The 14,714-nt window shown below is 46.0% G+C and overlaps 1 protein-coding gene across 2 annotated transcripts in view; it reads right to left on the bottom strand.

The window, feature by feature from the left end:
• Positions 1-2,295: 2,295 nt before the first annotated feature.
• FAH (fumarylacetoacetate hydrolase) overlaps positions 2,296-14,714 on the bottom strand; it is a 29,087-nt gene continuing 16,668 nt past the window's right edge. For both annotated transcript variants that reach the window (XM_075897099.2, XM_075897100.2), the window contains exons 12-14: positions 13,760-13,861; positions 11,212-11,329; positions 2,296-2,544 (exon numbers count right to left, since the gene is read on the bottom strand). In XM_075897099.2, coding sequence (XP_075753214.1) covers positions 2,465-2,544; positions 11,212-11,329; positions 13,760-13,861 — 300 coding nt within the window. In that variant the 3' untranslated portion in view covers positions 2,296-2,464. The remainder of the gene's footprint in view (positions 2,545-11,211; positions 11,330-13,759; positions 13,862-14,714) is intronic.

Genomic DNA, 14,714 nt, shown 5'->3' on the forward strand with positions numbered 1-14,714 from the left:
CAGGCTGAACAGCAAGGAGACATGCATGGTAAAGGCCTCCCATACTTGTGGGCATTAATGAGCCTGCAGGCTTATCCACAGGAATTGGGGCATTGGATTTTGATGTCCTGACAGTTGTCTACGGGCCTCCCAATATCAGAAGATGGTGATCTACTCCTGTGCATCACTGCAATGGTTAGACCCTGCTGTGGCTGGAGATTGCTCCTTGCATGCTATTCTCACTCCTCTCTCTTTATCCCATGGATACTCTCTACAAGGCTGGGGAGGAAAATAGGGGCAGACCTCTGCCAGAAACCTCACTTTCTCAGATCTGTGCAGAAATACAAAGTACATTAATACAGAGTCTATAGTCAGCTCTGGCTTTACCTGATCTACCAGCTCATACCCCGCAGTGAGGACAGTGACACAAGAATCATATGTAAACTCACTGTTGACCTTTTTTCAGTTCAATAATGTATCTATATTGTACTTTCAGCTGTAAGTTTCTCTCCTCTACTGAAAACAGACCATTTCTTACACATCTGTGCTCTCCCCCTTAAGCAGGTTCTTATCCAGGATAAAATGTTCTCTCTCAGCCCAATCCTTCCTTCCCGTCCTGAAGAGCCTCATGCCAGGGACTTCAGCAAAGAGGATTTGAAAAGTTTAAGAAATGATACCAACTACAGTTCTCCAAGACAATGCTGACTCCCACACAGAATTCTAGCAACTTAGAGGAGGCATATTTTTCTAGCATAGAAGACGGGCTAGTTCACTGACATATCAGACTCAGCGAAGTATTTTATACCTACCTTTAATTGTTTTTCAGCTAATGTCCCTGTGACTGGAGCAATATTCATGGGTCTGTAATCAACCTTAGCAATAAAAAAAATAATCAGATTGACACTGGCTGAGTTCTAGATCTCTGCTGGAGCAGCTGATTTCAATGGTAAAATCATGTGAGTCTGATTCTGTGCGGTGCAGCCCAGAAGCAGAAGAGAAAAGATCGCTTTTATGTCAGAATTTTGGAAGCAGCCCCAGCATATAGCAGAGCAGCCCTGGGACTGTTTTAATTTATGGCAGCCTCATGTAGGTTGCCTATGAACTGCTCTGCAGCCCAGCATCCATGGCAGTATGCACTATGGACATATATCCTACTGCTCCCAGCACACCGCCTGTACCAGGGCTAGTAAAGAGTTCTCTGAACTGTAACAGAGGGATTCTTTCCTCATCCCAGGGCACCTGTACAGCCTTTATTCAATGGCAGAGCAGTGTGTGGGGAGAATCTCTCCTTGTATTTCTGCCAGCAGTTCATCCACTTAATTATTGAGTTCTTAGTCCTAAGGTTAATCATCCCATCCCGGTGACTCATTGGAATTCAAGCTATCAATTCAGGTAACACCTCAGCCCCTGGTACTGTCACCCCTGTTATACCTGCAAAGGGAAACTCTAGGGCTAACCTCCAGATCAGCTGGTAGAAGTGGGCCTCATCCTCCTTGATTGGATCCACCTCGTCATCTCCAGCCTGATCCTGGCCTGCATATTTATTCCTGCCTCTGGAAATTTCCACTACATGCATCTGACGAAGTGGGTCTTTGCCCACGAAAGCTTATGCTCCTACACTTCAGTTAGTCTATAAGGTGCCACAGGACTCCTCATCGCTCTAGGGCTAACATCTCCCTATTATTCTTTGTGACAAGAGATGCAAAGATTCCCTTAGTCTCCTTAACTGCTCTAGTGCTTTTAAGGCCAGGTCTACACTAGCAAAGAAAATTGATGCGAGATATGCAACTCCAGGTACATGGATTGCATAGCTGGAGTCAACATGCCTTGCACTCATTTTCTGGGGCAGCCCTACAGCCGGAGGTTGACAGGAGAAACACTCCCATTGACTTCCCTTACTCCTTGTGAGAAGTACCGCAGTCAATGCGGGCACCCTCAGCATTCAATTTAGCAGGTCTTTACTAGACCCACTAAATTGAACCCCAGAAGACAGATTGCCAGAGTGTTGATCCTCTGGTAAGTGGAGACAAGGCCTCGGTGTTTCAATAATGAATCTGCCATTTTCCACAAAAGATTCTACAAGATTCCACCCCCCCATTAATAATTCAAAATGTTTTGTCCACATTTGCCTTGTTATTCCTGTCTGGCAGCTCCACCTCTGACTATGGTGTTTATATCCATCAAGGTACTCAATGAAAATCAGTTTGCCCCAGGTCAGAATGCCCACTATAATGGACTGCATGTGAAGACTCTACTTACGTTGATGTGGGCATAACCAGGAGAGTATTACAGTTGTAAGAAGCGGACGTAGTTGACTTCAGTGTCATTAAGATATTTATTGATAACAGTTAAAATACTTGGTAGGCACCACACATTTATATAAAATATATGTATTTGAAAACTGAATGCACAAAGTTTAATTTCTTTGTGTCAGAAAATGTGGCTTAGCTTCTTCCCCTCCTTGAAAGTCCCCTTGTGCAGACAGTCATGGAACAGAGATGGCGGGGAGCACTTTTCCTGAACATTGGCCAAATCCCACTCGGTACCCATTTCCCTGGCAGTGACCTGGAGTGGGGAGAGGAAGAGAGTCATACAAGAGGCACCTAGCGGATTTTTACAGGAAGCAAAAAACAAACCAAAAAATAGTAGACACATGAAGGGAACGAAATGAATGTCTATACTCCGATGGCAGCCTAGCTCCTTAGCTGTGTTCAACTAGGGTGATCCCAACCCACCTGGCCCAAAGTTTCCCATTGACATCGAGGGGCTTTTGATCAGGCCCCAATATGCACTGGATACTGCTGAGCAAAGGGGGGTGTATGGCAGTAATTGGTCCCTGAACCTGCAGCCAACTCTATGCAGGCATGGTCCTTGGCATAGTTTAGGAGAATCCTCAGGTTGTCAATGGGGAAGGCTACAATTAAAAATAAAAACCCACCCAAAACCAATGGTCAAATCCTCAACTTGTATAAATTGGAGTAGCCCACTAAATTGGCCCAGCTTCATTGATACCAGATGAGAACCTGGCCAGAGATGCCCAACTATGCTCCATTATATAAACAATGAACATCTACAGCTGCTGCTAACGTTACTGGTCATGGATTAAATCTGTAGCTACAGAACAACTGGGCCTCTCGGTGCTCATGCATGTGGCGAGAGTTGACATTCTGACTGACTGTCCCACATATAAAGTCCACAGTCCTGGGGAACATGGGTGCTGCAAGGCCTATGTTAGAACTGGCGCGCTCTGCCATGTCCTGTATTCAGCCATTTGTTTAGCTTGCAGAGAAATCAGGCAAGGAAACTCAGCTATAAGCGTTTCATCCCATGTGTGTCAGATATGCCTGGAAAAAAAAAACCACTCAGGTGAAACCACAGACAATGACCAGAGACCTCCGCTGGCAATGGAGCCCCTTACGCAGGAATTTCTGTGGATGGGTGCAAGCCATAGCAGGGACTGGTGGCTGCCCACTCCTGCTACAGTGGCCAAGCCTTGCCCCCAGCCTGGGGGATAAGAGGTGTGTAAATCTTTCCCTGGCTGGAGAGAGCACAGAGAAGGGAGGCTTGTGCAGCGCGCCGTCCCAGCCTTTCCCCAGCCAGCCAGAGCATGGGGGAGGGAGGCTGGGGTAACACGCTACCCCACCCTTACACTTATTTGGGGGACTGTGGGAGGGGTGCACTCGCCCCCTTCACACACCCCGGCATACAGGCCTGCAATGTTTAGTGACGGGAGAGAGACACCGAGGTAACATGTCCTGTGAACAGGCTGTTTTAAGAAGCAATTTCATTGTCAAAAGATGGATTCTTCAAGAATAACGGAAGCTACACTGTTCCCTGCACGTAACAACATGGTTCCAGTGACTCACCCGTCCCTCCATTTCTATTAGTAGAGAGGATGTTAATGATATCTGTACAGTTTTACTGAGGCCTTGTCTTCATGGCAGTGTCAGCTCAAAATACAACTCAACCCATCCTAACTCCTGTCCAAAAAACTCTAGCTCGGGTAGCGTGATGCTTGAAATGCGAACTAGCTGGTCCACTGGGCAGGGAGTGGACTGAATCTTAGTGCTGCTGACAATTGCTGGGAATGGCTATGGGCTGCAACTCATGTTTGTGCCACTCACCCGCTACTAAGCCCATCAGCCATCCTATGGAGCTCAGATGCTGTTTCGTTGTGTGGCTGCTCTCCCGGAGCTAGACTCACAGAATGGACAACCCAGTGGGACAGTGCACAAAACCACCTTTGTGCTTTCCCAATCGTGGGCTGCTCTGAGGGATGGAAAGGCCCCTTGCAGGTCTGCTTACGTTACTGCAGCTTCCCTAGCCTCGCCTAGAGACTGCAACTCTGCCACAGATTTCCACAGTGCAGTAGGCCCCCTTCTGCTCCAGTCATTCAGTAATGTCAGGAGACCCTGGTCATCTGCAGGCAGAATTGAACCTGGGACTCAGAGCTGGCTGGTAGCTTAGCTGGTGGAGCAGACTCATTCTCCCTCTAAGTGGTCTCAGTGCCACTTTCTTTTCCAAACGGGATGGCACACCACACGCAGAAGTGTGTGTGTAGGGCGGGGGTTACAATTCCTCGACAGCATCTTTAGAGGGCAGTCTTCTGGCTGTCAGCCTCAGCCATCGTGCCTACAGCAGGGAAATCCTCCCACAGCCCCATGTGGCACATTTAGGGTCCCTTCTGTTTGCTCTGGCCCTTGTATGCAACCTGAACCAGAAAAGCAAGGATTTCATTCACAATATCTGGAAGAAAAGCTGCGCCACGTATTACTCTAGTGATTCACAGCAACGTCGTTCCTATTTGCTAATTACGTAGGTAGTGGGAGACCATCTTCGTGGTTGATTGCTCCCAAAGCATAGCGTGTTATTGCTGGGGTGTTTTTTTTTTTTTTAACAAAGGCACTGAAATAATTCCATTGGTGACAGGGAAGGTGACTCTTCAAATCTGCTTCTCTTTCCCGACATTAGAGGCATTACAGATTTTTCAGCTCTTGATTTGACTGAGTGCTTTTCAGAGACGCAAGTCTTGAAGAAAAAGAATCTCTCATTCCTTCTTCAGTCTCCTCACACTGTCCCCTCTGAATCATATTACAGAGTGTCTGCATCCATGCTGTGCTCACTCCAGAGATTCTTTGTAATACGGATAACAAAGCAGTGGAGTTTTCCTGTGAGACAGCAGATTCCACTTCTTATGAGAATTCAGATCGTGCAGTAACAAAGATCTAGGGACAGTCTCTTCCCAAGGATCATATGTTGACAGACTTAGTAAAGAAAAGTGGCCAACTCTGAAACACAGAGTAGCTAAGAGGTAGACAGGAATAGATCTTAAAAGGGAGAAAGCCTTCTTTTGACTAAGTCAGGCTGGCTCGACACTTGGATAGAATATTTAATGCAAACAGTGTCACACTGGCCAACTACATGCCCAAAAATCTCTATGAAGCCCTGACTGTGGAAAAGTGCAAACTTTGGACTTTATAACTAGCCAAATTCCTGATCAGGAATAACTGGTTTATTGTAAGGAATGTCAGTGAGGTTAAACGAGTTGACCTTTACAGAATATTGAACAAATTTATTCAGAGGTACCGGCTAAGCACTAACACCACATTTACTCTTGGGGTTGGAACCCAATTCAGATGTCAAGCAACAGACAAATATAGACAAGGAAATCTTAATAAGGATAAGAAAATGCAGTGATCTGTTTGCTGCAAAGTGTGACTGTATGGCAGAGGTGGGCAACAATTTTTGATGGGGACCACTCTGAGATTTTGGTAAGTGGTCAAGGGCTGCACTTTTCTAAGAAGGAGGGGCAAGGTCTGGGATGGAGGTTGGGTGCAGAAGGGAGCTTAGGATAGGCCATGGGGTACAGAGGGCAGGGAGTCAGAGGGAATTTGGGTGAAGGAGGGGTTTTGCAGTGGACAAAACTTCCCCCTACTTCCAGTGCAGAGAAGCAGATGGAACAGTCAGCTGCTCTGAGCCCTGGGGCTGCTCCCTGCCTGTGAGTCCAGTGGGGTGGGCCACCGGCTGGACTGAAAGGGTTGTTGGGCCGACTCTGGACCCCGGGCCGTATCTTGCCCACCACTGCTGTATGGGCTATTTGCCGACAGCCTCCACAGGCCCCTGGGCAAGGTGCGTGTGTGGAGGGAAGGGGATGGACTCTCATAAAGGATGGAGCTGCAGGTGGAAGGGGCTGGACTGCAGCATCTCCCCCTCCCCCAGCCTTCAGAGCCACCCAGAGCATGCAGCACTCCAGCAGCAACTTAAAGAGCCCGTAGCAGCAGCAGAGACAGGGAGCCCTGGACCCCTTTGAATTGCCATCCCCACGGCAACTGCTCCCTTTGCTGCACACCCTCCCTTTCTCCCTATCCTCCACCACGGTCAGCAGGCTTGGATGTTTTCTCGTCTCACCAGTATTTCACAGCAGCAGGTGCGCACACACATCTGCCTGGCCTGGCGGTCAATCACTGTCCCTATCCCACAGGCATATGAGGCTGGAGGAGAGAAAGTCTGCATAGTGTTGATACCCTCACCCTTGTCCTAAGAAGATGATCTTGGCAGTGCCCCTCCTTCCACAGAACCCAGCAGAGAGTGAGTGCGCATGATCCTGGGCCCTGGGCCGAACCCCAGAGACCCAGCTGAGAGGGTCAGAAAACATCTCCTGGCTCCCATTCTTCCTCCGCAACCTCCAAAGGCCCAGCAACTGAGAGTGAGCTGCTCTTCTCCCTTCTCTCTTGAGCTCCCCGCTAGCCACCCTAACCCTATTGTCTCAGGAGCTGTGAATGTGAAGGACATTCAACTCCCAACCTATTTGCTCAACACTTGTAAATGCTACTTCAGTCAGTCACAGGAATCTGAGGTGTCGGTTCATCCTGGTAAGCTTCACTGTTGGTGATTTGTAGCAAAATGTGTTATCCTTGTGGTCCAATAGCAGTGGGAGCACATTTAGCAGAGCAGGCTCTATGTATCAGCCAATATCACAGGCCCTGAGGAAAGAGTAAAGTGCCACAGTGCTGTTTAGCAAAAGAAATCTTGTAACAGTGGCTCCCACGGGAAGTATGCCTTAGGAACATTACATTGCTCTTGGTTTGTGTGCGCTAGGTCTCTCTGAAACAGCAGGGTGGGTGGGGGAAGAGAGGAAAGTTTAATTCAAGAGGAAATTTGAAAAAAAGGAGGCAATAAATGGTTGGTTGGGGACTTGGCAAGACACTCCCCAGTCCTGCCTTGGGACAGGCTGTAATAGGGCTCTACTCTAACCTCTGGTGTGCCCTAAAGGCTTTAGTTTGACCTACTGTAAGTCACTAAATAGGAGTGCATCCAAAACTAGCTCAGGAGCCAGCCTCAGAGGGTACATTTCCTTTTACGTACAACATCAATTGGGCTTTAAAAATGGGCCCCATGACTCAATCCATTGTAGCTGTGGAACCTTGTTTATTTTAAAATAGCACAGTGTTCTACTCACTAACTTGGCTGAACACACATCTATCACCACGCAATGTTCTGTCCTATGTTAGTGTTACGTTGTATTATTTTAAGCGTGCTTCTGGTAAATGATGTTCAAGACTCAAAACAGCCAACTCAGAGGTTATTGCTTATTCATCACCAAAGAGACCAGGGACTACATGCTGATAGCCTGGCTCATGCAGAGAAGTTACAGGTTGATAGCAAAAGCACCACTTCACTGCGAGCAAGAGCATCAGAATATGATCTATGGTGGAGTGCAATGTTCCCTCTAATTTCTTCCATCCAGGAATAAATTTTGTGAAGAAAGTTTTGAGAAATAAAGTTTGTTATGCGCACCAAGGCATGTGTAGATGTGCACCACCAGCTGAAACACAAACTGCCAGGTGAGTGCACTCTGCAAATCAGATGGACGGTGTTTGAATCATTCCTGAGTGGCCACCCCCTTAGAGGGAACGCTGGTGGAGTGGCTAGAGTACATCACCTATTCAGGACACAGGGGTTCTATTCACAGCTTAGCTGCTGATGTTTTGTGTGACCTTCCACAGGGCATCCAAACCACTGTGTCTCTCAGTCTCACTATTTGTAAAATCGGGTAACTTCTACCTCACAGAGGTAGTGTGAGATTTAGTTATTAATCTAAAATTCTCTGAACACCAGAAAGTGCTATAATGAAGTACCTGAAAGGTGTCTATCAAAAGAGGTGGCGATTACAGTTGGGCAGGAAATAATTTCATTTCCTGCCAAAAATGTGGAATGTTTCCATTAAATAATTTCCTAATTTTGAGGAGGTGGCAGAAGTGGAGTGGGGGGGGGGGGGGGAAACATCCAAAACCTCAATTTTTTATAAATGAAAACTTGACAAAAAACAGATTTTTGTTAAAATATATTTTTAAAAAACAAGATGTTTTCTAGCCAAAAAAACCTTCCAGACAGGAATTTTTTGACCAGCTCCATTTGCAATAAGCTATTAACACATTTCATTAACTGTGGCTGCAGGGTAACAGACCAATCAACTACAGATGTAGAGGGGGGACCAATTGCTGCTAATCAAACCAATCAGAGATCTTTCTGAGTTACAGCATCTGCTCTGCAAAAATCCAGAGCAGATGTTGTAACTGTCTCTAGGACATAGCTTCAAAAAGAGGTAATGTCCTGGAAAACCAGGACGTAGGGTAACCCTAGACAAGTGGCATCTGCCTATGAACAGGTGGCAGAGAGTAGTAGTGAGGGAAGTTGCAACAGCCATTTAAAAATCAAGAGGCAATTCTGAAATGTAACTATTACAGTAGCAATGGGCAACCCGGGCAAGTTAGTGGACCACGTGAATGGTTCTCCATCTCAGTGGTCCACAAGATTGTCATAACCAAGACAGGAAAACGTATGCGGATGGAAACCAGAGGAACGTGGCAACCCTGGGCATGGGCAAGAGTAAACAAAATGTCTCACGGGCCACATGTAAGAACCCAATGGAACACGTAGCCCTTCGACTGTAGGCTGCCTAGCACTGTACTACAGGATCTGTATTTTATTCACACTAGTGGGCCAATTCACCTCACCTATCTACACCACTGGTGTGCACAGAGCTCACTCCAGTGTGATGGTAAATTCCATAGTCTCTACCCAGTCGTATGGGTGCTCCCCTGACAAACCCAACTGTAAGTAAGTGAAGACATGGCTAGGCTCTGTGTCCATCTCTGCATTGAAATCTTCATTGCCTTCTTGTCGATCAGACTATCACCAGTACCCCTATGGATATCTCAGCTCATTTAGTGCAGCTGTGGTCTGTTTCAGTAACGTATTTTCAATTCCTGTTCTCAGTTCAGGGGATCTTTAACAGGGCTAATAAGTGATCCAGAGCTGCTAATCTTGCTGATGCTTTTGAAAGGGGTAATGTACTATACTTATGTGCATGCATCACCATGTGTTGGATTTTGCCACCTCATTTATTTCAGTCCTCTCTTTGAAGTGCCCCTGCAGTGCTTGCTTAGCTTCATGCTCAGACATTGCACTACGAATGGTCCTTCACTTTGATAGAATGATTTTCTTGTGTTCAGTCCCTAATCGCAGAGAGACTCAGCTACGTAAGGGACCCTAGTTTTGTGTCTGTGTTCTAGGTAATTCCTCCTATGATCGTTACTGCAAATTTCCCAATCCCAAACATTGTTTCTCTCAGACATATGTACCAGCCTCCGTGACTTAATCACAATTGTTTTCTATTGCTTAAGTCACATGCATACGTTTTTCCTACCACTTTGGCAGCTTCATTTTCCATAGAAATCCCATAGGCTACTCCACTTAGGACACACAAGCACTGGGATGAATCTGAGAAGCTCTTCAGATCCAGGTTAAGTTCTGGTTAGCGAGATTTGTTGATGTGAAAAATCTTGAAGCAGCTCTCTAAGGCTGTGTCCAGACTCCATGCCTCCGTCGACGGAGGCATGTAGATTAGCCAGCTCGGAAGAGGGAAATGAAGCCGCGATTAAAATAATCGCGGCTTCATTTAAATTTAAATGGCTGCCCCGATCTGCCGATCAGCTGTTTGTCGGCAGATCGGGAGAGTCTGGACGCGATGCCCCGACAAAGAAGCCTTTCTTCATCGACACAGGTAAGCCTCGTGAAACCAGGTTTACCTGTGTCGATGAAGAAAGGCTTCTTTGTCGGGGCATCGCGTCCAGACTCTCCCGATCTGCCGACAAACAGCTGATCGGCAGATCGGGGCAGCCATTTAAATTTAAATGAAGCCGCGATTATTTTAATCGCGGCTTCATTTCCCTCTTCCGAGCTGGCTAATCTACATGCCTCCGTCGACGGAGGCATGGAGTCTGGACACAGCCTAAGTGGACAGCAGAGGGACTGATGGGATGTTTGCAAACTTGGACCAAAAAAATCCCACAAGAACAAATGTTCTTACCAAATTTAGGCCATATCAGAAGCAGGGTCAGGCGAAGGGGGGAATTTCTGGGTCTGAATCTAACCTTCAACTAAAAACACAGGAGTTTGGTTTAGACCCAGCTATTTGAACTGGAACCCCACCCCCTTTCCATATTCAAAACAGTTTAGCTTTAGGATTCTGGGTCTGGCTCTGGCAGCTAGGACAAATGGCTCAAGTGCATGTAGGCTTTGACAGAGTTTCAGAGATGCGCAAGACATTCAAATCCTCAGTGCTTTTTTTTTTTTTTTTTTTTTTAAAAGGTGCTGGTACTCCAGGAGAAAAGTTGTTGAGCTCTGACTGGGGGTGCTGGTACTGCATCTGGAGGTGCCGGTATTGCGTACCAGGCAGTACCATCACAAAAAAAGCACTGCAAATCCTACTGAAATTCAGCCAGCACTGGTTGTGATAACTGGGCCTAGAAGTGTATAAAGGTTATAATCAAGTGGTGTGGACAGAGCACCAGAATGCTGAACCCAGGCAAGGGGAATCCCATGTGCATCGATACCACAGTAACAGGTACCCCAAAACAGATACACACGGGGCTGCAAGAATCCTCTGCTTTATCTGGGAGCAATGAGGAGATAAATGAGCCGTGCAGTTACTGGGCCAAAATAAACACAACAAAACAGACCCATAAAGCAAATACGGGAGGGGGAAGTACATCCCCTGGCCTTTATCTCCCAACAGCCAGCAAGGGGTCCTGTGACAGCTAGGAATTCACAGGTAGCCTGACTCCCACTAGAAATGCTATATATAGAACAACGAGGGGCTACTCACTGTGGCATTAGGCCAGACCACATAGCGCCAAAAGAACACACCCAAAAGCCTTTGGTTGTTACCTGTTATAATGACTTCGTCCCCGTCCTGCAGAAATTTACGAAAATGTCCATTCCCAAGATCAATTACTTTTGTGCCCTTCCATGACATCTCCAGCATGGAGCCAAAGTTCTCCGGATCCTTCAAAGCGTAAGTTAGTAGCAGGATTATAAAGCCATTCCACATGTCTGTGCCACATTAACACCCTCTCCCCCGCACATTTCCCTGCTGCTGGGAGTGAGAACACAACTATGTTATTGGATTCTGGGCCTATTCCTGGAAAGCGGCCAGCAACAGTCATTGATCCAGTTCACCGATATTCTAGCATACTTGCCCGGGTCTTTGTTTTTAACTCATTACTGACTGGAGGCCACAATTGCCTAAAGCAATCTTTTCTTTGGTACCTCTAGCTTTAGTAAGTGGGCACTATAAGGAAAAACTGGATTCTGTTCAAGGAAACAGAGGGTATGTCTACACTACAGTGTTATTTCAAAATATCTAATTTCGATATAGTTATTTCAAAATAGCTTATTTCAAAATAACGCATTTACACACAAAATGCATTTCGAAATAGCTTTTTGCTATTTCGAAATAACGTGTCCACACTGAGTGGACGCTGAATCGCACTTAAGGCCAGCCGGAACGAGGTCCGGCAGGGCATCAGGACAGGAGTTACTTAGCCTCAGGCAGCAGCCACACAATCTGAGGCCTGTGCTTAAAGGGACCCTCCTTGGACAGCCGGTTCTCAGGTTTCTCTGCTTGCTTGCCTACCTCGATGAGGGACAGCAAAGCATTTTGTCTCTCTGAGCTCTGGTTGCCCTCACTTGGGACACCACAGCACTCTGCAACATGGAGCCAGATATGAATTTCAAAATTGGTGTTATTCCTCGTGGAATGAGGTTTACCAATTTCAAAATAAGCCCTCCGCTATTTCGATTTAATTTTGAAATAACGGAATGGCTGTGTAGATGCTAGGATAGTTATTTCAAAATAACTTTGCTGTGTAGACATAACCTCAGATACTATCTCTGTCTCTCCAGAGTCTGTCGCTACATTTCAGAGTCCTATTCACATATCACTGTGCAGAGGGTTGCTAAATGCTGAGAAATGCTTAAAAGATTGTAATGTAAATCTGCAGCACGTTACATTAGAGAGAAGAAAATGCGCTTCACGTATATGTGTGTACCCGAGCAGCATGGTGTACGCGCTTTGTTACATTAGTAGGTAATCACCGATGGCAATGCATTAAGCGCTATATCCAGCTTCCATTGACCTTCCCTACTGGAAAGGCTCCCAATGACTTCACAGGCTATAGGACATGGGGGTATAAAATCTTACCTGTCATTTTTTATTTCAGACTGAGGAACCTGCTTCCCTCCCCCATCACACTTTTGTCCACCACTGGACACTGTCCAGCAATGTGCTGTTCAGGAGACAGAGTTCCATGAATCCCAAAAAATACATAGGAGAAAAGTGGGTTGCTGTTTTTGCTGCATCTACGTACAGTACAATACCAGTGCAGTATAAATGAAAACAATGGACTATGAAATTAGGGTCCTACAGAATTGAGAGACTTGGAAGGGTTAACACTTTGAAGAAGATTAATACTTCTATTGTCTAGAGCAGTGTTTCTCAAATTGTGCTCTGCGGAGCCCCACCCACATCTCCAGGGGCTCCGCAAGGTTGACAAACTGGAAACATCGATAGGTACAACACATACAATCACTTGACCGCTGGGGCTCTGCATAAATTTTTACGCATGTAAAGGGCTCCGGAGCCCAAAAGGTTTGAGAACCGCTGGTCTAGAGGCTTTCATCCAGAGATCTCAAGATATTGTTGCTCTGGGGGATGTTTTGAACAACAAGACAGTAGCTGTAAATCTCACAGCAGGTTTGGGCTGTGTGGATTAGGGCTGTGAATGGGTAACTGGTAAGCATCACCCTTAGTGGCCTGCTGCAGGCAGAGGGCTGCCCTAGCCCCAGAGTGCTGCCAGCTCCCAGTCCATGTCAGCTGGGAGTCAGCAGCCTCATTCAGGACCAGAAGTGGGGAGGGGAGGAGGGAGAGAGGAATGCCAATTCCCAGCTCACACAGGCTGGTTAACTAGTTACACAGGATTTTACAAACCTAACATGGATACTTTTGTGCAGGAATATTGTTGCTTCTAAAACAGAACTGCTTTTAAGAAGAGGAAGGCTTAAGAAAATATACCATGCTAGTCTGTATCTGTAAAAACAACAGAGGAGTCCTGGGGTACCTTAAAGAGCAGATTTATTTAAGCATAAGCTTTCATGTGTAGGAACCACTTGGTCAGTTGCATGGACATGCGTAATATCGATGCATCTGACAAATTGATTTTTACCCAGCTGATGCCCAAGTAAATCTGTTAATCTTTAAGGTGCCACAGGACTTTCTCTCTCTCTCTGTTAAGGTATGTACTTCAAAAAGACTGAGGAAGGACTACAAAGATGTCCCCTAATAAAACAAAGTGGCTTTAAGATCAAGGTCACATCTGATCAGTTTCTAGTGGCTGAGTAATTAGTTAGTAATGATCACTGTTAATTAAGTGCTTACAGGTCCACTGATTGTTCCAGATGCCAGGAGATCTCCAGGTCTGAGGTTGCATCCATTAACAGAGTGGTGAGCCACCTGCTGTTTCATGGTCCAGTACATATACTAGGGAATGGGAGAAAGTGAAGCACAGACATGACTCTCAGATGTCACTACTCTGTACAAAATGGATTTCATTCTCTGAATCATACTGTTAAAAATTAGCCTCCAGGAACAACGTCCTTATCTAATCAGGAGCCTTCAGCAGCCTCCTTGGAATATTTGTAATTACTTAAAATTGATCCTGTGGCATTGATTGGTCTGCAGATGAATGGCCTTATACAAATAGCTTATACGTGAAGAGGTGAGAAGCAACTATTGCAACTTGGCTCTCTCAACACACGGCATGTTAATGCACCAGCTCCATAGACAATTGGCTCCGTTCAAAGCCCAGTGGAATCAATGAGAATTTTTCCACCAACATTTCCCCTGAATGTTTGCTTGTCCCAGATGCCCACAGAATCCTGTGTAGAAGGATTTTAACACTTGATGATGTGATATTAATGTTGGGGTTAATGGCAATTTGCAGCAACCAGGTTCTGCGCAACATAACAAGTCAACCAGTCATAATAACTTTAAATGGGTAAAAGAGAAGTTGTGCAGGTACCTGGCAATACAACAGCCATCATCAATCATGTTATTCATATGAATTTCAAGGGAAAGATCTTCTTTGATACGGACTTGCTAGCCTAGTGAGGAGGGTTTTAAATACACTTCAAAGGAGGCGGATGAGACATGCCCAAGAATAAGTATAAAAAAGAGATAGTGACCATAACGGAAGGCTAGAGGTTGGCCTTAGGGATACATCTACATGCAATCAAAGACATGGGTTTGATCTGGGTCCGCTGATTTGGGCTTGCAGGGCTATTCAATTATATGTAGATGTTCAGACAAGGCATGGACCCATCCTCTGTGACCA

The sequence above is a fragment of the Pelodiscus sinensis genome, chromosome 14, assembly GCF_052426305.1.
Source record: "Pelodiscus sinensis isolate ZL-2025 chromosome 14, ASM5242630v1, whole genome shotgun sequence".
Taxonomy (NCBI): domain Eukaryota; kingdom Metazoa; phylum Chordata; order Testudines; family Trionychidae; genus Pelodiscus; species Pelodiscus sinensis.